The sequence below is a fragment of the Procambarus clarkii genome, chromosome 13 (assembly GCF_040958095.1).
Source record: "Procambarus clarkii isolate CNS0578487 chromosome 13, FALCON_Pclarkii_2.0, whole genome shotgun sequence".
NCBI lineage: Eukaryota > Metazoa > Arthropoda > Malacostraca > Decapoda > Cambaridae > Procambarus > Procambarus clarkii.
This window is the reverse complement of record NC_091162.1, coordinates 16,853,358-16,878,807: the sequence shown is the minus strand read 5'-3', so window position 1 is coordinate 16,878,807 and position 25,450 is coordinate 16,853,358. Positions and strand designations below refer to the sequence as shown.

Here is a 25,450-nt window from a genome sequence, read left to right as displayed (position 1 = left end):
CTCCTCGTTAACCTGACTCTCCTCGTTAACCCTGACTCTCCTCGTTAACCTGACTCTTCTGACTATGCCGGGAATTGCTGTATTATTAGCCTTACCTGATTTGACCTCAAGACTGCCATCTCTAGCGGCCTCCACGTAGATAGGAAGCCGGCGGCGAATCATAGATCCTTTTATTAATTTATTTTTTGTTTCCACTTTGATTTTTTAACTATAGTATTATCATGGAATTTGCGGCTTGGCAATTCCAGTGGCTAATTACGCTGTGGGCGTCAGAGTACCTCCCGGTTTGTGTCCCACGTTGTGGCTTGTTGAACTTAATGCAGTTGACTCTTGTGGGGGGGGGGGGGGGTTACATTGGACCATTTTAAAGAAGTGGTTTCGACGAATCGCTGAATTCTTGTTGGTTTTGTTAATTGAAAGGAATCGATGAGACGAACCCGTGTGGTTTGTAGTGGTATTTTATTAGTCCTAGGGAACTACTCGAAGTCCGCTAGGAACTACTCGAAGTCCGCTAGGAACTACTCGAAGTCCGTTAGGAACTACTCGAAGTCCGTTAGGAACTACTCGAAGTCCGCTAGGAACTACTCGAAGTCCGTTAGGAACTACTCGAAGTCCGCTAGGAACTACTCGAAGTCCGTTAGGAACTACTCGAAGTCCGTTAGGAGCTACTCGAAGTCCGTTAGGAACTACTCGAAGTCCGCTAGGAACTACTCGAAGTCCGTTAGGAACTACTCGAAGTCCGTTAGGAACTACTCGAAGTCCGCTAGGAACTACTCGAAGTCCGTTAGGAACTACTCGAAGTCCGTTAGGAACTACTCGAAGTCCGTTAGGAACTACTCGAAGTCCGCTAGGAACTACTCGAAGTCCGTTAGGAACTACTCGAAGTCCGCTAGGAGCTACTCGAAGTCCGTTAGGAACTACTCGAAGTCCGTTAGGAACTACTCGAAGTCCGCTAGGAGCTACTCGAAGTCCGTTAGGAACTACTCGAAGTCCGCTAGCAACTACTCGAAGTCCGTTAGGAACTACTCGAAGTCCGTTAGGAACTACTCGAAGTCCGCTAGGAACTACTCGAAGTCCGTTAGGAACTACTCGAAGTCCGTTAGGAACTACTCGAAGTCCGCTAGGAACTACTCGAAGTCCGTTAGGAATTACTCGAAGTCCGCTAGCAACTACTCGAAGTCCGTTAGGAACTACTCGAAGTCCATTAGGAACTACTCGAAGTCCGCTAGGAACTACTCGAAGTCCGTTAGGAACTACTCGAAGTCCGTTAGGAACTACTCGAAGTCCGCTAGGAACTACTCGAAGTCCGTTAGGAATTACTCGAAGTCCGTTAGGAACTACTCGAAGTCCGTTAGCAACTACTCGAAGTCCGTTAGGAACTACTCGAAGTCCGTTAGCAACTACTCGAAGTCCGTTAGGAACTACTCGAAGTCCGTTAGGAACTACTCGAAGTCCGTTAGGAACTACTCGAAGTTCGCTAGGAGCTACTCGAAGTCCGCTAGGAGCTACTCGAAGTCCGTTAGGAACTACTCGAAGTCCGCTAGGAACTACTCGAAGTCCGCTAGGAACTACTCGAAGTCCGCTAGGAACTACTCGAAGTCCGCTAGGAACTACTCGAAGTCCGCTAGGAACTACTCGAAGTCCGCTAGGAACTACTCGAAGTCCGTTAGGAACTACTCGAAGTCCGTTAGGAACTACTCGAAGTCCGTTAGGAACTACTCGAAGTCCGCTAGGAACTACTCGAAGTCCGCTAGGAACTACTCGAAGTCCGCTAGGAACTACTCGAAGTCCGTTAGGAACTACTCGAAGTCCGCTAGGAACTACTCGAAGTCGGCTAGGAACTACTCGAAGTTCCTTTGTATTTTGCATGTAGTGATCATACCTCCTATGCTTCTCCCCGGTGACGTGAGTTTAATTACGCCTTAGTGGTGGTGGTTTTAGATTCGTGTAATGGGAACCAAAAGTGGCAAGTAGCACGGACTATGGTGAGCCCGTAGTGGACTTACCTGGCACAGGACCGGGGCAAGTAGCACGGGCAATGGTGAGCCCGTAGTGGACTTACCTGGCACAGGAGCGGGGCTGTACCACAATCACCTGCCGTGGTGGTGATTGTGGTGGTGGTGGTGGTGGTGGAAGTACTTACCTAACAGAGACCAATGGGAAGTGCGGTCTTTATAGCTCATGTCCCACTTATACTTACTTAGTCGTAGACCGTTTCTATCTTGTCTATTCTCCTCAGTATCTTGTATGTAGTAATCATTTCTCAAATTTAGTTTTGGCTTCATGAAGTTCGGATTCCACATCTGTGCTGCGTATTCTAGCGCTGTTGTCTTAGACAAGGCTGTATATAGATTGTCTTGAAAGTGTCCTTATTTGTGTCTGGAAATGTTTCAAATGTTGTCACCACCTTCCCATATGCTGGGTATGTCATTCTTTTGTTTCCTATTCCTGTAGTTTATACAGATTGTAATCTTCTATCTCACTTATCCCTCTTCATTACCTTACACTTATTAAAGTTGAACTCTATTAGCCATTTGGCTGATAAGAGTTTTGTCATGTTTATGTGTTGTCATGTTTGTCGTTACTGGAAGACATGACAAACACTCCGAGAGTTTGCCAAGGTTTTCCTGTAATTTTCTGCAGTTGGTGGTGGTGGTGGAGGTGGTGGTGGTGGTGGGGATGGTGGTGGGGATGGTGGTGGTAGTGATGGTGGTGGGGGAGGTGATGGTGGTAGTGGTGGTGGGGATGGTGGTGGTAGTGATGGTGGTGGGGGAGGTGATGGTGGTAGTGGCGGTGGTGGTGGTAGTGGCGGTGGTGGTGGTGGTGGTGGTAGTGGCGGTGGTGGTGGTGGTGGTGATGGTGGTGGTGGTGGTGCTGGTGCTGGTTGTGATGGTGGTGGTGGAGGTAGTGGTGGTGGTGACAGGTGAGTGAGGAGCCCCCCCCCCACCCCCCACCCCCCCACCTAGCGGTAGTGTGACTTAGGACAACAGGTTGTCTGCGAGGACAATGGTTGAAGCGTTAGGAGCGATGGATGAGAGTTTGTCATGTCCAATGCTAGTTAATCCGCTCGTTTGTCATGCGGCGGGGGCAGGTAATCCCTCGTTTAGTGCCTCGTCCCCCTCCCTCCCCCCCCCCCCTCCTACCCTCACCCTTCTTTCCCCTCACCCCTCCTCTCCCTCACCCCTCCCCTCACCCCTCCCCTCACCCCTCCCCTCACTACTCATTGTGTGGGTGTTTGTTCTTTTATGCTCCTTCCCCTCATCCCTTCCCCTCATCCCTTCCCCTCATCCCTTCCCCTCATCCCTTCCCCTCATCCCTTCTGCTTCCTCTCATTATTCCTCTCTCCCTTTCTTCTCTCTCATTTTATTTTTTCTTCTCTATATTCTACGGATCTCCTTCCCTATAAACACCTACTCCAGTATTTCCTCTCACAGAGTCGTAATGTTGCAAGTTGCAACATGTTCAATGTTCATTTCTCAAATTGATCTTGTTCACCTGCACGTGTCGCCCCCCCCCCCCTCGCACGCAGCATCCTTGTGAGAACTTGGTCCACCAGGCTGTTGCTTGGAGCGGCCCTCAGGCCCACATACCCACCACAGCCCGGTTGGTCCGGCACTCCTTGGAGGAAACTATCTAGTTTTCTTATGAAGATGTCCGCGGTTGTTCCGGCAATATTTCTTATACTCACTGGAAGGGTGTTGAAGAACCTTGGACCTCTGATGTTCATACAGTGTTCTCTGTTCTCGCCCCTCTGCTGGAATCCAGCGTAGGCCTACATGTAAAAAAAAAAAAATCACTGGCATATGTTAGATTGACATAACAACTGCCCTTAGAAATCTGCGGTAGGAATCATTCAGAACCTTCCTTATATATCACGTATGTCAGACCAATCCTGGAGTATGCAGCTCCAGCCTGGAGCCCTGGCACAAGTACAGGGTCAAATTGGAGAAGGTTCAAAGGTAAAGTTAAACCTCACGTTGCTGGAAGACAAGAGATAGGGGGAGACATGATTACCACATACAAAATTCTCAGGATAATTAACGTGGCGGACAAGGATAGACTTATTTAGCTATTTAGCACGTGTACTAGCACACGGGGGGGGGGGGGATACATGTGTCATGTTAGTGAACACATGGAATGCGTTAGGACGTGATGTGGTGGAGGCAGACTCCATATACAGTTGTGTATATATATATATATATATATATATATATATATATATATATATATATATATATATATATATATATATATATATATATATATATATACACATGATAGAGCCCAATAGGCTCAGGAACCTGTGCACCTGTTGAGTGACGGTTGAGAGGCGGGACCAAAGAGCCAGAGCTCAACCCTCGCAAGCACAAATATGTGAGTACAAATAGGTGAGTACACAATTACCATCAAAGGTGTCATATATATATATATATATATATATATATATATATATATATATATATATATATACATATATATATATATATACATATATATATATATATATATATATATATATATATATACATATATATATATATATATATATATATATATATATATATATATATATATATATATATATATATATATATATATATATATATGCGAACAAGCCTGAATGGTTTTCAGTTATATATATATATATATATATATATATATATATATATATATATATATATATATATATATATATATATATATATATATATATATATATATATGTCGTACCTAGTAGCCAGAACGCACTTCTCAGCCTACTATGCAAGGCTCGATTTGCCTAATAAGCCAAGTTTTCCTGAATCATTATATTTTCTCAAATTTTTTTCTTATGAAATGATAAAGCTACCCATTTCATTATGTATGAGGTCAATTTTATTTTATTAGAGTTAAAATTAACGTAGATATATGACCGAACCTAACCAACCCTACCTAACCTAACCTAACCTATCTTTATAGGTTAGGTTAGGTTAGGTAGCCGAAAAATAATTAATTCATGAAAACTTGGCTTATTAGGCAAATCGGGCCTTGCATAGTAGGCTGAGAAGTGCGTTCTGGCTACTAGGTACGACATATATATATATATATATATATATATATATATATATATATATATATATATATATATATATATATATATATATATATATATATATATATTCCTGGTCCTGAACTCATCTTCCTATCACCTTAATTCACACCGTCACTATCTTCAAGCTGTCTTTTCACCTTCTCTTCCATTTCATGTCCTCTTACATCTTCTCCTAGTTCTTCTTCCCACCACTTTGGGACACTTTGGATACATGCCTTCTGGCCAAAGGGGGGCAGGATACTAAAAATATTTCATCTCTCTCTCTCGGTGTTGGTATCAGGTTCGGTTTGGCCTCAGAGCATTATCCTGTCCGGTTTGACTCCCACGGGTCGAGAGTTTAGAGGTGGGGGGGGAAGGGGTTGTAGACCCCCCTCAGTGGTTATATGGTGGCAATGACCTGGCTGGTTCGGCCCCCCTGATCAATGGCTTTTAATTCAATCAATCACTCGCGTCATAATTGTTCAATCTTTTTCATAATTATTTATTGAATTTTATGAAACCTTCCCACTCACCCCCACCCTTTTTTTGGCTCTTATTTCCTCTGTTGTTTTTTCGTATGATTTTCCATGTTTATGGAAACGTTTTCCCCTTCCGTCTGTTTCTTAGGTGTCCTCGCTCCTGCTCGAGGCCAGCTGGCCCCGCCCCAACTGGCCTCGCCCTCGTCCCATCTGGCCTCACCCCAGCTGGCCTCGTCCTCGCCCCATCTGGCCTCACCCCAGCTGGCCTCGCCCTCGTCCCATCTGGCCTCGCCCCAGCTGGCCTCGTCCTCGTCCCATCTGGCCTCACCCCAGCTGGCCTCGCCCTCGTCCCATCTGGCCTCACCCCAGCTGGCCTCGCCCTCGTCCCATCTGGCCTCACCCCAGCTGGCCTCGCCCTCGTCCCATCTGGCCTCGCCCTCGTCCCATCTGGCCTCGCCCCAGCTGGCCTCGTCCTCGTCACCTCCAACAACGCCTCGGTCAATACGACAGCAATTTTCATTATTATCTCACACCTTCAGCGGCGCCAACCACTTTCTTCACCCGGGAGCCTCACCCACCCCTCACTGTGACCTGGGAGCCTCACCCACCCCTCACTGTGACCTGGGAGCCTCACCCACCCCTCACTGTGACCTGGGAGCCTCACTCACCCCTCACTGTGACCTGGGAGCCTCACCCACCCCTCACTGTGACCTGGGAGCCTCACCCACCCCTCACTGTGACCTGGGAGCCTCACCCACCCCTCACTGTGACCTGGGAGCCTCACCCACCCCTCACTGTGACCTGGGAGCCTCACCCACCCCTCACTGTGACCTGGGAGCCTCACCCACCCCTCACTGTGACCTGGGAGCCTCACCCACCCCTCACTGTGACCTGGGAGCCTCACCCACCCCTCACTGTGACCTGGGAGCCTCACCCACCCCTCACTGTGACCTGGGAGCCTCACCCACCCCTCACTGTGACCTGGGAGCCTCACTCACCCCTCACTGTGACCTGGGAGCCTCACCCACCCCTCACTGTGACCTGGGAGCCTCACCCACCCCTCACTGTGACCTGGGAGCCTCACCCACCCCTCACTGTGACCTGGGAGCCTCACCCACCCCTCACTGTGACCTGGGAGCCTCACCCACCCCTCACTGTGACCTGGGAGCCTCACCCACCCCTCACTGTGACCTGGGAGCCTCACCCACCCCTCACTGTGACCTGGGAGCCTCACCCACCCCTCACTGTGACCTGGGAGCCTCACCCACCCCTCACTGTGACCTGGGAGCCTCACCCACCCCTCACTGTGACCTAGGAGCCTCACCCACCCCTCACTGTGACCTGGGAGCCTCACCCACCCCCTCACTGTGACCTGGGAGCCTCACTCACCCCTCACTGTGACCTGGGAGCCTCACTCACCCCTCACTGTGACTACTGTTATTTCACGAATTCCAAGAACATCCTAAGGTTGCACTGAGTATCACTCATCATGTGTATAAACTTGGATGGTCCCCTAAGCATCAGTTTTTCCACGAAATCCAAGTCATCCTTCAAGGATTCGAACTTAGGCCGCCGGGGGGAAGCAACGCCGTCCTGCACTATATCCTTAAGGGATTGATGTTTCACTGGAAAATTATATATGCTTGGGGGGACCATTCAAGCTTGACCCAAGTATGCTGGGTATTGTGTCTTGGGGCCAGATTCACGAAAGCACTTACGCAAGCACTTACGAACCTGTACATCTTTTCTCAATCTTTGGCGGCTTTGTTTACAATTATTAAACAGTTAATGAGCTCCGAAGCACCAGGAGGCTGTTTATAACAATAACAACAGTTAATTGGCAAGTTTTCATGCTTGTAAACTGTTTAATAAATGTTACCAAAGCCGTCAAAGATTGAGGAAAGATGTACACGTTCGTAAGTATTTGCGCTAGTGCTTTCGTGAATCTGACCCTTGGTCTTCACGTTGCTAAGAGGAAGTGGGAACTGGCAGTTAATATATGGGGCGAGTGTGTTTGGCGTGTAGTGCTTCGTCTATGTCTTGTCTTCTGTTCTCCTTGTATGCGATAGTCAAGAGCAACACATTTTTGTGCTCTTGGTAGAAATAATGTGGTCTTTGGTGGAGAGGATTTGTGATACTTCATTAATCCATTAATCCCTTCGGTCATATTCAATAATGTGTGTGTGTGTGTGTGTGTGTGTGTGTGTGTGTGTGTGTGTGTGTGTGTGTGTGTGCGCGCATATATATTTATATGGCACCCTTGTTGCCAAGCCTTCAATGATGGCATTGTTACTATGGTGCCTGGTGGTTCGCCTGTTACCCTAGTGTGAGGGAGTCGAACCTCTTCCTCCGCCTGGAACTTCCTTAAGGGAGGATTGATTACTCCCACTCTCATCGTTGCGTCACTCACGGTCAACCCTGCGTCACGCACGGCCACCCTTGCGTCACTCAAGCCACCCATGCATCACTCACGCCAGCCCTTAGGTCACTCAAGCCGTCCTTGCGTCACTGAAGCCGCCCTTGCGTCACTCATGCCGCCCTTGCGTCACTCAAGCCGCCCTTTCGTCACTCAAGCCGCCCTTGCGTCACTCAAGCCGCCCTTGCGTCACTCACGGCCACTCTTGCGTCACTTGTGAGGCGTCGATAATCCAATTATAATGAGTGAACGACCAATTTTGCGATGGGCGAAGTGGCACTCCCTTGGGACTTCCTGACTAATGGTGCCATATGTCCCTGGTGCCGGCCACTGTGGCACCCTCGTGGCCACACCTGGCAAGTATGGCACCTTCATGGTGCACACCTCACCAGAGCCCTGTTGGTTACTTCGAGATGGAGAATCCATGTCCCCAACGGCCCGGTCTCTTGACTAAGCCTCCTAATTGGTGTTCAACCAGATTGTTAAACGCCTCTGCTTGCAGTCTGACGTATGGATCACAACTTGCTTGACCAGACAGGGCCTGGGTCCTCAAGTCCTCCACCAGTGTTGGAGAAAGCCAGGAGATGTCTCCAAGCTCCTCGACCAGGTATACGAACAGGGGGAAGTTGATCCTTGAAACTCCTCCTCCTCCTCCTCCTTGAGTGACGCCAAAGCAAGTGTGTTATTATGAAGCTGACTGCCTGGCAGCTACCTGAGTGGCAGCAGCAGCATCAGCAGCAGCACCTGATCTCCCTCCTCTGCCCCAGGAGATCCGACACCACTCTCGCAGTAACACGAGCAGCACCACCTACACGCCGTCAAAAATGGCGGCCAGGAGCCGACAAACACTCCGGCTCCCCCCAGTCCTCCTTACAGACGAGGAAGACTCTTCCCCCCTCCTCCTCCTCTTCCCCCTCAACCCCCCCCCCCTCCTCCTCCTCTTCCCCCTCAAACCCCCCCTCCTCCTCCTCTTCCCCCTCAAACCCCCCCTCCTCCTCCTCTTCCCCCTCAAACCCCCCCTCCTCCTCCTCTTCCCCCTCAAACCCCCCCTCCTCCTCCTCTTCCCCCTCAAACCCCCTCCTCCTCCTCCTCCTCCTCTTCCCCCTCAAACCCCCCCCTCCTCCTCCTCCTCCTCCTCCTCTTCCCCCTCATCCCCCTATCCCCCTCCCCCTCAATCTCCCTCCCTTCTCCTGAGACATCGGAGATGAAGACATCTGCGATAATTAAACACGGGCAAATCACCAATAGGTGAGGAAACCTTGAGACAATTCCTGTCTCGTTACATCTTAAATAATAATGATGAGTGTCCCGTCAAGCATTAGGGCGATTAATCTACTGTTGCCCCCAACCACTTGGGCTGGACGGTACAGTGTCGCTTCATGCAGGTCGGCGTTCAATCCCCCGACCGTCCAAGTGGTTAGGCACCATTACTTCCTTCCCACCGCCCCATCCCAAATCCTTATCCTGACCCCTTCCCAAGTACTACACAGTCTTAATGGCTTAGTGCTTTCTTCTGATAACTACTAACTCTTGATAGAAAGTGCTCCTAGCACACTGGGACTATATATATATATATATATATATATATATATATATATATATATATATATATATATATATATATATATATATACGTGTGTGTGTGTGTGTGTGTGTGTGTGTGTGTGTGTGTGTGTGTGTGTGTGTGTGCGTGTGTGTGTGTGTGTGTGTGTGTGTGTGTGTGTGTGTGTGTGCGTGTGTGTGTGTGTGTGTGTGTGTGTGTGTGTGTGTGCGTGTGTGTGTGTGTGTGTGTGTGTGTGTGTGTGCGTGTGTGTGTGTGTGTGTGTGCGTGTGTGTGTGTGTGTGTGTGTGTGTGTGTGTGCGTGTGTGTGTGTGTGTGTGTGTGTGTGTGTGTGCGTGTGTGTGTGTGTGTGTGTGTGTGTGTGTGTGCGTGTGTGTGTGTGTGTGTGTGTGTTTATATTAAACGCGTTTTCTATAAAAGAATTGCGTTTTTTAGGTGTAATTGACACATTTGTAATGTAGTTAGTCACACTTTCTTTGTTTTGAATGTAATTTAGTCGTATAATTATATCACTTACCATTTCCTACTTATGCTGGCTACAGTTATCGAAGTTAATGTAATTAAGTACGATCTATACAGTTTTTCATTTTGGTATTCGATTTTGTTTAAACTTTTATTCATGTTTGATATTCTATACAATTTGAGTTTATTTGAGTGCGTACAGTGAGGTCCCAGAGGTGTACACACGTGTACAGTGAGGTTCCAGAGGTGTACACACGTGTACAGTGAGGTCCCAGAGGTGTACACACGTGTACAGTGAGGTCCCAGAGGTGTACACACGTGTACAGTGAGGTTCCAGAGGTGTACACACGTGTACAGTGAGGTCACAGAGGTGTACACACGTGTACAGTGAGGTCCCAGAGGTGTACACACGTGTACAGTGAGGTCCCAGAGGTGTACACACGTGTACAGTGAGGTCCCAGAGGTGTACACACGTGTACAGTGAGGTCCCAGAGGTGTACATACGTGTACAGTGAGGTCACAGAGGTGTACACACGTGTACAGTGAGGTCACAGAGGTGTACACACGTGTACAGTGAGGTCCCAGAGGTGTCCACACGTGTACAGTGAGGTCCCAGAGGTGTACACACGTGTACAGTGAGGTCCCAGAGGTGTACACACGTGTACAGTGAGGCCCCAGAGGTGTACATATGTGTACAGTGAGGCCCCAGAGGTGTACACACGTGTACAGTGAGGTCCCAAAGGTGTACACACGTGTACAGTGAGGTCCCAGAGGTGTACACACGTGTACAGTGAGGTCACAGAGATGTACACACGTGTACAGTGAGGTCCCAGAGGTGTACGCACGTGTACAGTGAGGTCCCAAAGATGTACACACATGTACAATGAGGTCACAGAGGTGTACACACGTGTACTGTGACGTCCCAGAGGTGTACACGTACAGTGAGGTCCCAGAGGTGTACACACGTGTACAGTGAGGTCCCAGAGGTGTACACACGTGTACAGTGAGGTCCCAGAGGTGTACTCACGTGTACAGTGAGGTCCCAGAGGTGTACACACGTGTACAGTGAGGTCCCAAAGATGTACACACATGTACAGTGAGGTGCCAAAGATGCACACACATGTACAGTGAGGTCCCAGAAGTGTACACACGTGTACAGTGAGGTCCCAGAGGTGTACACACATGTACAGTGAGGTCTCAGAGGTGTACACACGTGTACAGTGAGGTCCCAAAGATGCACACACATGTACAGTGAGGTCCCAGAGGTGTACACACGTGTACAGTGAGGTCCCAAAGATGCACACACATGTACAGTGAGGTCCCAGAAGTGTACACACGTGTACAGTGAGGCCCCAGAGGTGTACACACGTGTACAGTGAAGTCCCAGAGGTGTACACACATGTACAGTGAGGTCCCAGAGGTGTACACACATGTACAGTGAGGTCCCAGAGGTGTACACACGTGTACAGTGAGGTCCCAAAGATGCACACACACATGTACAGTGAGGTCCCAGAAGTGTACACACGTGTACAGTGAGGTCCCAGAGGTGTACACACGTGTACAATGAGGTCCCAGAGGTGCACACACGTGTACAGTGAGGCCCCAGAGGTGTACATATGTGTACAGTGAGGCCCCAGAGGTGTACACACGTGTACAGTGAGGTCCCAAAGATGCACACACATGTACAATGAGGTCCCAGAGGTGTACATGTGTACACTACTCTTTTCTCCTCAAACCAAATTCGTGTCAATATATTCATATACTTCCTCGATATTTCTCGAGTTTTTTTTTTGTTTAATAATTCCCTCCCGGCTTTGACTCCTGTAAGAAAAAGTAATTTTTTTTTTTTATGTGTGGTCTTGTTTTTTTCTAGCTTATTTGCCGTTTTTATTTTTGTTTATGTGATGTCTTTGTTTTTATTTTTTTTCTTGTAAAACTGAGGCTTTCATTTTTATATCATTATTATTTTACAAGCTGAAAATTTTGCATTGTATTGTATTTTGTATTCTTTTCTCAATGGAAAATTTTTAATATTGTATTTGAACTTTTTTTTTTATTACAGATCAATTTTAAATGTTTTTAATTTTTCTTTATGTAGTCTTTAAACTAATTGTTTTCTTTCTTGTTTTTACGAATTCTTGTCTCTATCTGTAAGGGAGAATGTCTGTCTGTCCAAGGTTGAAGGCCAGGCGCTCTGGGCTAGCCTCACCCAACTTTGCATGGGGTATGGTCTAGGGTACGGGACGGACATAGGCAGGACTGGGTCGGTGCTATTGGTCCTATTTAAAGGGGGTAAGGCAAAATAGTGAACCCCACCACCCAACCAAAATTGGTGAAAGGTTGCTGACTGAGCCTCTTTTTTCTTGGTGGGGAGGAGATGGTGGGGGGAGAGGGGGGGATGATGGGAATGGGGGGGGGGGGGGTAAATGGGGAAGAGGGAGGGGGGGAGAGTCAAGATGGGGGGAATGGTGGGGGAGGGGGGGAGAGGTTGGAGGAGAGACAGACTACCCAGGGCATCACATTCAGACACAGACCCGGGCAATGCCGGGTATCACCGTAGTACATTTATGTGATACCGGAAACTTCACGCTTAATCAGGTTCTGAGGCACGGTAATGATGGAGCTTCCCAGCTTAATTTGTTGAGGAGAGCTCTCCAGATTTACAAGGTCGAGGACAACTCAACTTACCGGAAGTGTGTGTGTGTGTGTGTGTGTGTGTGTGTGTGTGTGTGTGTGTGTGTGTGTGTGTGTGTGTGTGTGTGCTCACCTATTTGTGCTTGCGGGGGGTTGAGCTTTGGCTCTTTGGTCCCGCCTCTCAACCGTCAATCAACTGGTGTACAGGTTCCTGAGCCTACTGGATTCTATCATATCTACATTTGAAACTGTGTATGGAGTCAGCCTCCACCACATCACTGCCTAATGCATTCCATTTACTAACTACTCTGACACTGAAAAAGTTCTTTCTAACGTCCCTGTGGCTCATGTGGGTACTCAGTTTCCACCTGTGTCCCCTTGTTCGCGTACCACCAGTGTTGAATAGTTTATCCTTGTCTACTCTGTCAATACCCCTGAGGATTTTGTAGGTGGTGATCATGTCTCCCCCTTTACTCTTCTGTCATCTGTGTCTGTCTCCTTCTTCTGTGTGTCTTCTTCTTGCTCCTCTACTCTTCTGTGTGTGTGTGTGTGTGTATGTGTGTGTGTGTGTGTGTGTGTGTGTGTGTGTGTGTGTGTGTGTGTGTGTGTGTGTGTGTGTGTGTGTGTGTGTGTGTGTTTACTAGTTGTGTTTACTAGTTGTGTTTTTGCGGGGGTTGAGCTTTGCTCTTTCGGCCCGCCTCTCAACTGTCAATCAACTGTTTACTAACTACTAACTTACTAACTACTTTTTTTTCTTTTTTTTCCCCACACCACACACACACACACACACACCAGGAAGCAGTCCGTTACAGCTGACTAACTCCCAGGTACCTATTTACTGCTAGGTAACAGGGGCACTTATGGTGAAAGAAACTTTGCCCATTTGTTTCTGCCTCGTGTGTGTGTGTGTGTGTGTGTGTGTGTGTGTGTGTGTGTGTGTGTGTGTGTGTGTGTGTGTGTGTGTCTGTCTGTCTGTGTGCGTGCACGCGCGTGTGTGGCCCTACACTCCGTGCATCATAATAACATGCACGCCAAGTTATAAATGTGGTTCGCACTCGTCCCGTCCTCCATAAGCTCCAGGAAAGCGTTACTTGTCCTCATAAGATCCGTATGATCAAAGATCTAACAGTTAACTTTTCCCCCCCCCCTCTTAACTCAGGAGCATTAAAAATAGTATTATCATCATCATCTAACCCGCGGTGATGCGGTGGGATCGAAATAGCGTCGGAAATAAGTTCCGTGAGTGGAGCGTAAGTGCGTATATTTTCCCGTTCCCTGTAAAGGGGAAACTATAAACATTTCTGGAAGGGGGGGTTTATGAATGAGAACGTAGACAAGGAGGCATAAGATGGCGGACTTAATTACGGAAAGGAAGAGCCAGAGGTTAGGAATAGTTCCGCGTGTTATCTAGTATTGTGGCCGAAACACAAATGTGTAAATTCACTGGATCAAAAGAGTGAGAGAGAGAGAGAGGTGTTGGCGATGGTTTAAGTGTGAGAGGGGGAAGGAGGGGGATGCGTCCCCTTCTAAGAGGGTGGTAGGGGGGTGTTAAGAGCAGGAGCACTTGTCATCACACTTGTTTGAGGCGAAGTATTGGCCCACCCTGGCACCCCGCTTAGTGGCACCTGGCGTAACTCGCATCCTCTGGACGGCAGTGCCTCAACGCCTGGCCTGATATATGGCCCTCCGGAGTGCCGCTACCTCGGCTGGGCTTTGATACTCCCCTCTGTATAAACCATTTACACGGAGACAACGCTATATGCGAACCGATGAAACGGGTTCGCTGTCTCACCCGGGAGTTATTACGAGAGACCCCGGCGGGTGGCCCCCGGCGGGTGGCCCTTTTATCTTTGACAATTAGTGCATTTTAAGAGCCGAATTAGATATTAGATACGAAAATAACTGCGGGTAGCGCGCTTTAGTGAATGGTTGGCGGTCATGTTGCTTGGTGCCCGACACCCCCTCTGCCTGTCTGTCTGTCTCTCTCTCTCTCTCTCTCTTGCTCTCTCTCTCTCTCTCTCTCTCTCTCTCTCTCTCTCTCTCTCTCTCTCTCTCTCTCTCTCTCTCTCTCTCTCTCTCTCTCTCTCTCTCTCTCTCTCTCTCTCTCTCTCTCTCTCTCTCTGGGATATGGCTGCTGGAACTCTTGTTGTTCTTTGTGCTGTTTCTCTTCTTGACAGGTCTTGTCCTCTTGCTGCTGCTGCTGTCTCTCCTGTTTGTGCTGCTGCTGCTTCTGTTTCTCTTGGTTTTGCTGCTTCTCCTTCTCCTTTTTCTCCTGCTTCTCCTCTTTCTTCGACTTCCCACAAGTTCCACACACACACACACACACACACACACACACACACACACACACACACACACACACACACACACACACACACACACACACACACACACACACACACACACACACACAAGAAGCTTCAACACTGAGGTACAACAGGTAGGAACATGCCAGATCAAATCTTGCAAGAACCTTCTTCTCTTAAGTGGAATCACTCATTCAATAGGAACCACCACTCATTGCCTACATCCTTTCCCATGGCATAGTTCCCGCTGGTTGGGAACCAAATGTGTGGCTGAACACAGATTGGCGGTGGCCCCTCTGGAATCAACCTCCTGGATAGACGATATAAAGGTACATCACATTATTCCCTCCCCCCTCCCCAATCGTCCACATTAATTTCCCCCACCTCTCTCCACCCCTAAACTTACCTTTTTCCCTCCTAGGCCCCCCCCGTCCCCATCAGCTTACCCTCTCTGGCCAATCACCATTCCTAAACTTAGCTTTCCTTACCAATCTTCATCTTTTAAGCCTACCTCATCCAGCTAGTTCCTACGTTTCCAGAGCCTCTGTCTGTCTGTCTGTCACTCTCTCTCTCTCTCTCTCTCTCTCTCTCTCTCTCTCTCTCTCTCTCTCTCTCTCTCTCTCTCTCTCTCTCTCTCTCTCTCTCTCAGCGACAACATCATTAGATAATACCTTTGTAATCAGACACCTTCCTCCGCGTTACTATGGTCACTGGGTGAATGACTGTATGGCGGATTGTTGATGTTGAAACCGGTGAAGCGAGGATGCTTGTCAGGGAGGAGGATTGAGGAGACGGGTGGATTGAGCAGACGGGTGGATTGAGGGAGACGGGTGGATTATAGAAGACGGGTTCATCAGGGAGAGCTGCTTCTTACTAGCGATGTGTAAGGGGGGGGGGGGCCAGGTGCTTTCTATTTTCATGGGGTATTGTCTGGCTTTAAATGTGAGAGTTAATTAGCTGTCAAAGGTGTGGACGGGGGAGGGAGGGGGGGGGGAAGCCTGTGGTGTTGGAAGGTAAACAAGTTCTCCCATGTGTTGTTTATGAGTGTGTGGGCGCGTGTTTTTTCGCGTGTAGGAGTGTGTGTGTGTGTGTGCGTCTGTGTGTTGTCTATCAAATATTTGTCTTATCTATATTGCGTCTTTTCTTTCATTTTATCTCCCGAGGCAACCTGTCACAAAGGATAAAGGACGTCTTGCGGTTATGCAGTCCAATATTTGCTTATATATTTCCTCGTAGCGACCGACGGTGGATGGATAGCGTCTCAACGTGTCGTTTAAGGCCCGTGCAGCGTGTCGTTTAAGGCCCGTGCAGCGTGTCGTTTAAGGCCCGTGCAGCGTGTCGTTTAAGGCCCGTGCAGCGTGCCGTTTAAGGCCCGGGCAGCGTGTCGTTCCCGTATTATACGACACGCAACCAATTCGACGACGTTCGATTCGCTTATATTGTTGAGGGGTTAATGGGGGGGGGGTAATTATAAGATGTGGCTTATTTCTAAGGTGGTAGAATTGTCTGGAGGAGGAAAGGTGTGAAGGGGGATGGTGTTAATTACACCTGCAGCCGTCTCCCATCGGCAGATCTCAAGAATCTGGTGATTGAATGTGTAGTAATGAAATGTTGGAGTGTGACCTAGTTCCTGTTTATTTATATATATATATATATATATATATATATATATATATATATATATATATATATATATATATATATATATATATATATATATATATATATATATATATATATATATATGATCGATGTTTATGAGATTTTTACTGTGTGTTTTGAAAGTGAGAATTTTCTGTTCTTGAAGAGCAGATATTGAATCAAGTAAAATTGGATTTTCCTGTTTTTATTTATTTTATTTATTTTATTATACAGATAGTTGGAACACACAAAATTCAGTTGATTTTTTGGAATTGACATATTTAGATACATTGTCATTTATAACTTTAAATTTTATGAAGCGCTAATTTATGTGTCCAGCAAGTTATGGGATTCTATGATCCCCATCTCATAGGATAGTTAAGTTTTGCATTTGTTTTTATTAACACATTAAGGTGTATGTAAGAGCTGTCCTAGACTATTTGAAGGAGTACAAGTGTATCAAGAACTAGCTACCTGATGCTAAAAAATCCCCATCACACAGGATGGTTAGTCATACAGAGACGTGGGATACACACTGACTTTTTTTTATTATTATTAATACATGAGGTACATCTGCGTTAGTGCAGCTACCCTAGACTATATGAAGTGGAGTACAGTGTGTCAAAAAGGCTAGCTACCTGATGCTATAAAATCCCCATCACACAGGATGGTTAGTCATACAGAGGCATGTGATAAGCGGTCTGCACTGGCAGACTCCGGATGCATTTTGAGGATATCAACAACACAAGATTGAATAAGGTAGCAGTGGTAATACAAGTCCCCATCTCGCAGGATGGTTTGTCATACAGGGCCATGTGTTTAATAGCCTGCACTGGCAAATTTTGGGTATACTGTGAGGATATCTTCAAGAATACGAGAGTGAATAAAGTAATTGCAAAGCTCCAGGTACCTCATGCCAACTGGTCTGAAAGGTCTAATAACTGGGCATTCAGTGATGTAGTGCGGGAGATCATGCCGTAGTTCCTGCTCACAGAGTTTGCAACTGGAGTGCTCAGGATTGGGAGACCCGTCACCTGCAGCCACCTGCCACAGGTAACGGTAACCCAACCTGATCCTTGCAACCACTGTGTCGCACAGTCTAGTGGACGTTTTGTGCTGTCCATAGATGTAGGTTTCAGATCTGAACAAATCATAGCTTTTTATACTAGTACTTTCAGGTCGTTGGGAGTCAGTAAGTTCTTTCCTATCAGATCTGAATGTTTGGACCAATACAGTTTTGACAGCAGAGATGGGGATACCTAGATCTAATTCAACTTCAAACTTGTTACACGCTAATTTGGCTGCAATGTCTGTTTCATTATGATGGGTTATATTTATGTGTGAAGGTATCCATACAAAGGAGATTCGAGACCCTTTACTCTGTGCATCAATTAGGTGTTCAATCCCCGATCATAACACTGACAAAACCCGTGGTAGTGGAAAGTCTACGGATATCACGCACCGCGTTTCATTATTTCACGTCTTTGATCTTGCTTTGTGTGTACGTGGCATCTGAAACAGTTCAAGTTCAGTTGTAGTACCTGTTTACTGCTTAGCCCGGCCTACTGCTCATTCCTACCCACTGCTCACCCCTGCTCATTGCCCATGCCTACCCACTTCTATCACCCTTGCTCATTGCCCATCCCCCTTCCAACTGTTGAGTCTCTGGTCTCTGCTCATTCCTGCCCACTGCTCAGCTATACCCCACACTACCCTTCCACCTCGTTCCCATCCACCATCTCTGACCCCATCCGCGTGGCAGTGTGGTAGAGTTGTTTATCTGGAGGCTGAGGTAGAGTGTACAGTGGAGTTGATAATCTGTCGTTTAAGACTGGGGTGGACTGTAGACGACTGTACTGACACTAACAGCAGTGTCTGCTGTTGTTTAGGTGGAGCCAGTAGAAGCACCTGCTCCAGTGGAAAGGTTTACATCACTCTACCTGAGAAGGTTTACCCTACAGGAGGATTTCCGCGCTCCGTCCAGACAGCTCCACACTCTTTTTTTTTTTTTTGCACAATTAGCACCAATTCCTCAACTAATCATTAACACTACCTATTGTTATTCAAGCAGCATGCCCCCCCTCCTCCTCTCTCCCTTCACCCTCCCTCCCCCCCCCCCCCAAAAAAAAAAATAGGTCTTAAATGATAACTTTTAGTAAGAGAGTTACTGGAAATTCAGTTCATTTCCCAACCAAAAAAAGATAATCCCCCCCCCCCCCAGGCATTCAGTGTCTCGGGCCGGCGGTAAACAGGAGGTGACGTGTACTCTGACGTCACAGTGACACCTGATGCTGACAAATGTTAGAGAGAGAGAGAGAGACAGGTGAACCCAATTTGCATGTTGCGCCCGATAGTCGGTGAGCGTAGGTCGCGCTCCCTGCGGGAACTGCCGGGGACACGCGGAGATAGTAGCGAGAGAGAGAGAGAGAGAGAGAGAGAGAGAGAGAGAGAGAGAGACAGAGAGAGCGAGAGAGAGAGAGAGAGAGAGGGAGGGAGAGAGGGAGAGAGAGAGGGAGGGAGAGAGGGAGGGAGAGAGGGAGGGAGAGAGGGAGGGAGAGAGGGAGAGAGAGAGGGAGAGAGAGAGGGAGAGAGAGAGGGAGAGAGAGAGAGAGAGAGAGAGAGAGAGAGAGAGAGAGAGAGAGAGAGAGAGAGAGAGAGAGAGAGAGAGAGAGAGAGAGAGAGAGAGAGAGAGAGAGGGGGGGGGGAGAGAGTTTAGCGTTTACAGGTAAAGCGAGAGAGAGATCGAGATCGGTTGGACAAGTGAATAAGGAAACAGATCGCTTGGTAAGTGAAAATAGAGATTGATACACCCTCTATCTATCTATTCACACACACGTACACACAAATACACACACAGACCCAGGGGGGGGGGGGTCTGGTAGCTAAGTGGACAGCTCGCAGGGCTCATAATTCTGTGGCCCGGGTTCGATTCCCGGACCAGCCAGACACAAATGGGCAAAGTTTCTTTCACCGTGAATGCCCCTGTTACCTAGCAGTAAATAGGTACCTGGGAGTTAGTCAGCTGTCACGGGCTGCTTCCTGGGGGTGGAGGCCTGGCCTAGGACCGGACCGCGGGGACACTAAAGCCCCGAAATCACCTCAAGATAACCTCAAGAAGGAGTGGCAGTAAACCCATCCTGGATAACACCACTACTCCCCCCCCCCCCTGCCTCTCTTCCCAATCCTTATACAAGACATAAGACTGGAGAAGAAGCCACAGGTACGTGTCATTCTGCACCGTTGGCACCGTTGGCACCACAGTGTGAAGATTGCTTTAAGGGAAGATTCAGACGAATTGCTATCGGAATTTATTAACAAAGTGTTCCACTGGGCAACCTTGAGGTTACCTTGAGGTGCTTCCGGGGCTTAGTGTCCCCGCGGCCCGGTCGTCGACCAGGCCTCCTGGGGCAACGGAAATATTTATGTTCAACAAGGGTATATTACAATTTTGCGGGGAGATAGCAAGAGAAGTACAGAATCTTATCTTGAGGTTATCTTGAGATGATTTCGGGGCTTTAGTGTCCCCGCGGCTCGGTCCTCGACCAGGCCTCCACCCCCAGGAAGCAGCCCGTGACAGCTGACTAACACCCAGGTACCTATTTTACTGCTAGGTAACAGGGGCATAGGGTGAAAGAAACTCTGCCCATTGTTTCTCGCCGGCGCCTGGGATCGAACCCAGGACCACAGGATCACAAGTCCCGCGTGCTGTCCGCTCGGCCGACCGGCTCCCACAGAACACAACATCTCACAGAAAGGAGCGACCAAGTCACAGATCTTGGAATAATGATGCTGCCAGAAAATCTATAATGCCAAAAAAAGGCAACGCAGAGGAATCATAGCAACAGCCAGGACAATGGGGCGCCTGACAGCTGAGTGGACAGCACTTCGGGTTCGTAGTCCTGAGGTTCCGGGTTCAATCCCCCGGTGGAGGCGGAGACACAAAATGAGCAACAAGTTTCTTTTACCCTGATGCGCTTGTTCGCCTAGCAGTAAATAGGTACCTGGGAATTAGACAGCTGCTTCCTGGTGGGGGGGGGGGGTTAACAAAAAGGAGGCTTGGTCAAGGACCGGGCCGCGGGGACACTAAGCCCTGAAATCATCTCAAGATGGTACTGTGGATGATGGCTACCTTGAGGCTACCTTGAGGTGCTTCCGGGGCTTAGTGTCCCCGCGGCCCGGTCGTCGACCAGGCCTCCTGGTTGCTGGACTGATCAACCAGGCTGTTAGACGCGGCTGCTCGCAGCCTGACGTATGAGTCACAGCCTGGTTGATCAGGTATCCTTTGGAGGTGCTTATCCAGTTCTCTCTTGAACACTGTGAGGGGTTTGCCAGTTATGCCCCTTATGTGTAGTGGAAGCGTGTTGAACAGTCTCGGGCCTCTGATGTTGATAGAGTTCTCTCTAAGAGTACCTGTTGCACCTCTGCTTTTCAACGGGGGTATTCTGCACATCCTGCCATGTCTTCTGGTCTCATGTGATGTTATTTCTGTGTGCAGGTTTGGGACCAGCCCCTCAATTATTTTCCACGTGTAAATTATTATGTATCTCTCCCGCCTGCGCTCAAGGGAGTACAGATGATGGGGGACATTCAGTACAAAGAACACCACATCCATGAAATCACTGATATCCAGATATTTTATCTGGATATCACTGATATCCGAGTTACCGGAGATATCACATTTCTCCGGTAACACTAAGTAACACTAAGACTTACGTAGTAGCTCACCTGTCTCTTAATTAACATGTATCAACATCAGGTGTCACGGTGACGCCAGATTACACCTCGCCTATTGTTTACCGCCCCAACCCGAGAAACTGAATGCCTCAGAGATTCTCAGAATACCTCTTATCGTCATCTCTGAGTTCCCTGTGAGGCGTTTCCTTCCTTCCCTAGAGGCACCACTGACGAACAGCCTCGTAAGCGCGGCCCCACGACCCCCTGAAGACCACAGACTGCGGGAGAGAACAACTCTGGAAATGGTAGCACAGTTAAACAGTTAAACAGCAGGGAGGCTCCTTCGACTATTAAGCCAGAGAGCTTCACAGTGACATGGCAAAGTAGAAGGATGTTTACCTTAGCCACGTGGTGATGAGGGGCAGGAGGAGGGGGCCAAGCTCCCCCACATCGTCACCTGAGTGGCAGGGGCAGGGCAGGGCAGGCGAGGGTAAGAGGTGAAAGGAGGGAAGGGTAGGCAAGGGTGTGTAGCGTCAGAGGCAAGGGTGTGTAGCGTCAGAGGCAAGGGTGTGTAGCGTCAGAGGCAAGGGTGTGTAGCGTCAGAGGCAAGGGTGTGTAGCGTCAGAGGCAAGGGTGTGTAGCGTCAGAGGCAAGGGTGTGTAGCGTCAGAAGCAAGGGTGTGTAGGGTAGGAGGTTAAGGAAGGGTAGGCAAGGGTGTATAGAGAGGGAGGGGTAGGCAAGGGTGTGTAGGGTGAGAGTTTAAGGAAAGGGGAAGCAAGGGGTGGGAGGTGTATAAGTGCACTTAAAGAGACACTTCCATAAACATTAAAGGAACAAGACTCCAAATACATGTTCAATGTTCTTAGGCGTTCAAGAGGAACTGGATCAATACTTCCAAGGGATACCTGATCAACCGGGTTGTGATCCCAGCGTTGTTGGTGTTAAAGATTCGCTACCTGGAACAAAAAGTTCCAAGTAGCACGGGCTATGGTGAGCCCGTGGATCCCAGCGTCAGACTGCGTGTAGTGCGAGGTCCAACAACCTCGTTGACCAGGTCATCAACCATTAGCCCTTACCTTTGACCAGACCCGTCATCCAGAAATCCTGCTCGAGAGTCCGGGCCGTTGGTGCACTGATCCACGGAATAACCCGAGTAATATGAACGTCGTACAAGATGGTATAGACACCTTGACTATAAGGAAGGGGTCTCGTAGCCTGGTGGATAGCGCGCAGGACTCGTAATTCTGTGGCGCGGGTTCGATTCCCACACGAGGCAGAAACAAATGGGCAAAGTTTCATTCACCCTGAATGCCCCTGTTACCTAGCAGTAAATAGGTACCTGGGAGTTAGTCAGCTGTCACGGGCTGCTTCCTGGGGGTGGAGGCCTGGTCGAGGACCGGGCCGCGGGGACACTAAAGCCCCGAAATCATCTCAAGATATCCTCAAGATAAAGGAAATGAGAGGTCAGGGGGGTTGGGTTGTGAAGGAAGGTGGGGTCATGTTCTTTGTAATAATCCATTTGTCAGGGAGGGTTGGTGTTTGGACAAGCTTGGGTAGAATGGCTCTCAGGCGTCGGCACTCTCCTGTCCCCCAGCTGTTGGGGGTGTGGGGGAGGCTGGTTGGGGGAGGAGGTGATGAGGGACGCGAGGGTGAGTGATGTGGGGTGGGTAGGGTAGGGTAGCTTCTGGGTAGGATTGTGATGGTGGGGAGGGAGCACTACCCAAGCTGGGTGGTGGGTAGTGCATGGTCACCTCAGCAACATTCTTTAGTAGTAACCCGTCATGGGTTCGAATCCCGGGCGACTCAGAATTTGTTGGACGCATTTTCTATCACCTGACCCCAACCCCTTGGGCTGGACGGTAGAGCGACGGTCTCGCTTCATGCAGGCCGGTGTTCAATCCCCGACCGTCCAAGTGGTTGGGCACCATTCCTTCCCTGCCCCGGCCAATCCCAAATCATTATCCTGACCCCTTCCCAGTGCTATATAGGCGTAATGACTTGGCGCTTTGCCCTGATAGTTCCCTTTCCCTTCCTATCACCTGATGCCCCTGTTCACCTAACAGCAAGTAGGCACTCAGGAGTTAGTCAGCTGGTTGTGGGGTGGCATCCTGGGCGGGGTCAGTAATTCGACTTGGGGAATGGAGGGGGGTGGGGGTACCTCGATGTAAGCCTAACGTGTATGAATACACACTGGCTGCCTGTCCCGCGGCAGAATGAATTAGTATTATTATTAAATCCAAACCATTCCTAGAAACTCAGGAAAGTCCTGGAAAACGTAAAAATCTTGACGAAGGCTCAACCTTACATCCACGACGTCTTAGTGACGTCGTAGGGACGTCTTAGGGACGTCTTAGTGACGTCGTAGGGACGTCTTAGTGATGTCGTAGGGACGTCTTAGTGACGTCTTATGGACATCTTAGTGGCGTCTTAGGAACGTCTTACGGACGTCTTAGCGACGTCTTAGAAAACAGTGAACAACAGTTCCAGAGGTTTTGAGAAAATATATTGTGAATAATCCCGGAAGTCAACTCTTGTCCCAATTAAGAAAAAGTAATTACAAATCCTGTTGAAATTTAGCAACTTTCCAGAGGTGGAAGTTTACTGCCCACGCCAGCAATAGACCTTAACAACAGTGCCAATGAGTGCCACGTTATGAACCACAGGGCCACCGCAGAGGTCCAAATAACATTTAGAGGTCTTAATTGAGCACCCCCCAGCCCCTCTCCTTGGATTTAGCAAAGTAAACAAACTGGTATTCACAAACGTTCAAATGTCTGTAATCCACTAATATAAGCGAATATTTAAGACAACCTTTACGTCCGGGACTTATTAAGTCCGCCGACTTAAAAAAAAAGTCTTTATCAGATTAGTTTTTAAAACCAGGAAAACCTCATACTTAAATAGGAAATTATAAACCAATTTCCTTACTCGAGGCGTTAAATACTCGAGAAAATTATTAAGCTATGAGGATAGGTTAATGGAACCAAATCTCACAACCCAAGGAGGGGGGTAGAAAAAACAGAGGGAACATGATCACAACGTATAAAATACCGAGAGAATGTAGGACAAGAGGACGTAACCGGAAACTAGAAATGCAAATGAATCGAAGGCGTGTAAGGACGTTCTGCTACACTGTACAAGTGGAACGAACTGAAAGTAGAAGCTATGGAAGCCACCTCCATTCGACAAAGAATTAGAACGTCAGAATAGTTAAATAGTAATTGAACAGGTACAACAAGGCTATTAGACGGGGCATGAAGAACTAGACCTCACTGATAGGTAAGTGCTCTTCAACAGCCACACTACACAAGGGGCCACACCACACAGGGGCCACACCACACAAGGGGCCACACCACACAAGGGCCACACCACACAAGGGGCCACACCACACAAGGGGCCACACCACACAAGGGGCCACACCACACAAGGGGCCACACCACACAAGGGGCCACACCACACAAGGGGCCACACCACACAAGGGGCCACACCACACAAGGGGCCACACCACACAAGGGGCCACACCACACAAGGGGCCACACCACACAAGGGCCACACCACACAAGGGGCCACACCACACAAGGGCCACACCACACAAGGGGCCACACCACACAAGGGCCACACCACACAAGGGGCCACACCACACAAGCACCACACCACACAAGGGGCCACACCACACAAGGGGCCACACCACACAAGGGCCACACCACACAAGGGGCCACACCACACAAGGGCCACACCACACAAGGAGCCACACCACACAAGGGCCACACCACACAAGGGGCCACACCACACAAGGGCCACACCACACAAGGGGCCACACCACACAAGGGGCCACACCACACAAGGGCCACACCACACAAGGGGCCACACCACACAAGCACCACACCACACAAGAGGGCCACACCACACAAGGGGCCACACCACACAAGGGGGCCACACCACACAAGGGGCCACACCACACAAGGGGCCACACCACACAAGGGGCCACACCACACAAGGGGGCCACACCACACAAGGGGGCCACACCACACAAGGGGCCACACCACACAAGGGCCACACCACACAAGGGGCCACACCACACAAGGGCCACACCACACAAGGGGCCACACTACACAAGGGCCACACCACACAAGGGGCCACACCACACAAGCACCACACCACACAAGAGGGCCACACCACACAAGGAACCACACCACACAAGGAACC

The 25,450-nt window shown here is 48.8% G+C and overlaps 2 protein-coding genes across 17 annotated transcripts in view; one reads left to right on the top strand and one right to left on the bottom strand.

Moving 5' to 3' along the window:
* The window catches only part of Mef2 (myocyte enhancer factor 2), a 653,808-nt gene that overhangs the window by 365,240 nt on the left and 263,118 nt on the right, over positions 1-25,450 (top strand). The gene's annotated exons all lie outside the window — the stretch shown is intronic.
* On the bottom strand, positions 469-1,869 carry LOC138364363 (zonadhesin-like). The gene has a single exon (XM_069323974.1). The coding sequence runs from the start codon at positions 1,867-1,869 to the stop codon at positions 469-471; it is 1,401 nt and encodes a 466-aa protein (XP_069180075.1).

Coding starts and splice junctions, on each gene's coding strand:
- LOC138364363 (XM_069323974.1), bottom strand. CDS start 1,869: ATGCAAAATACAAAGGAACTTCGAGTAGTTCCTAGCCGACTTCGAGTA.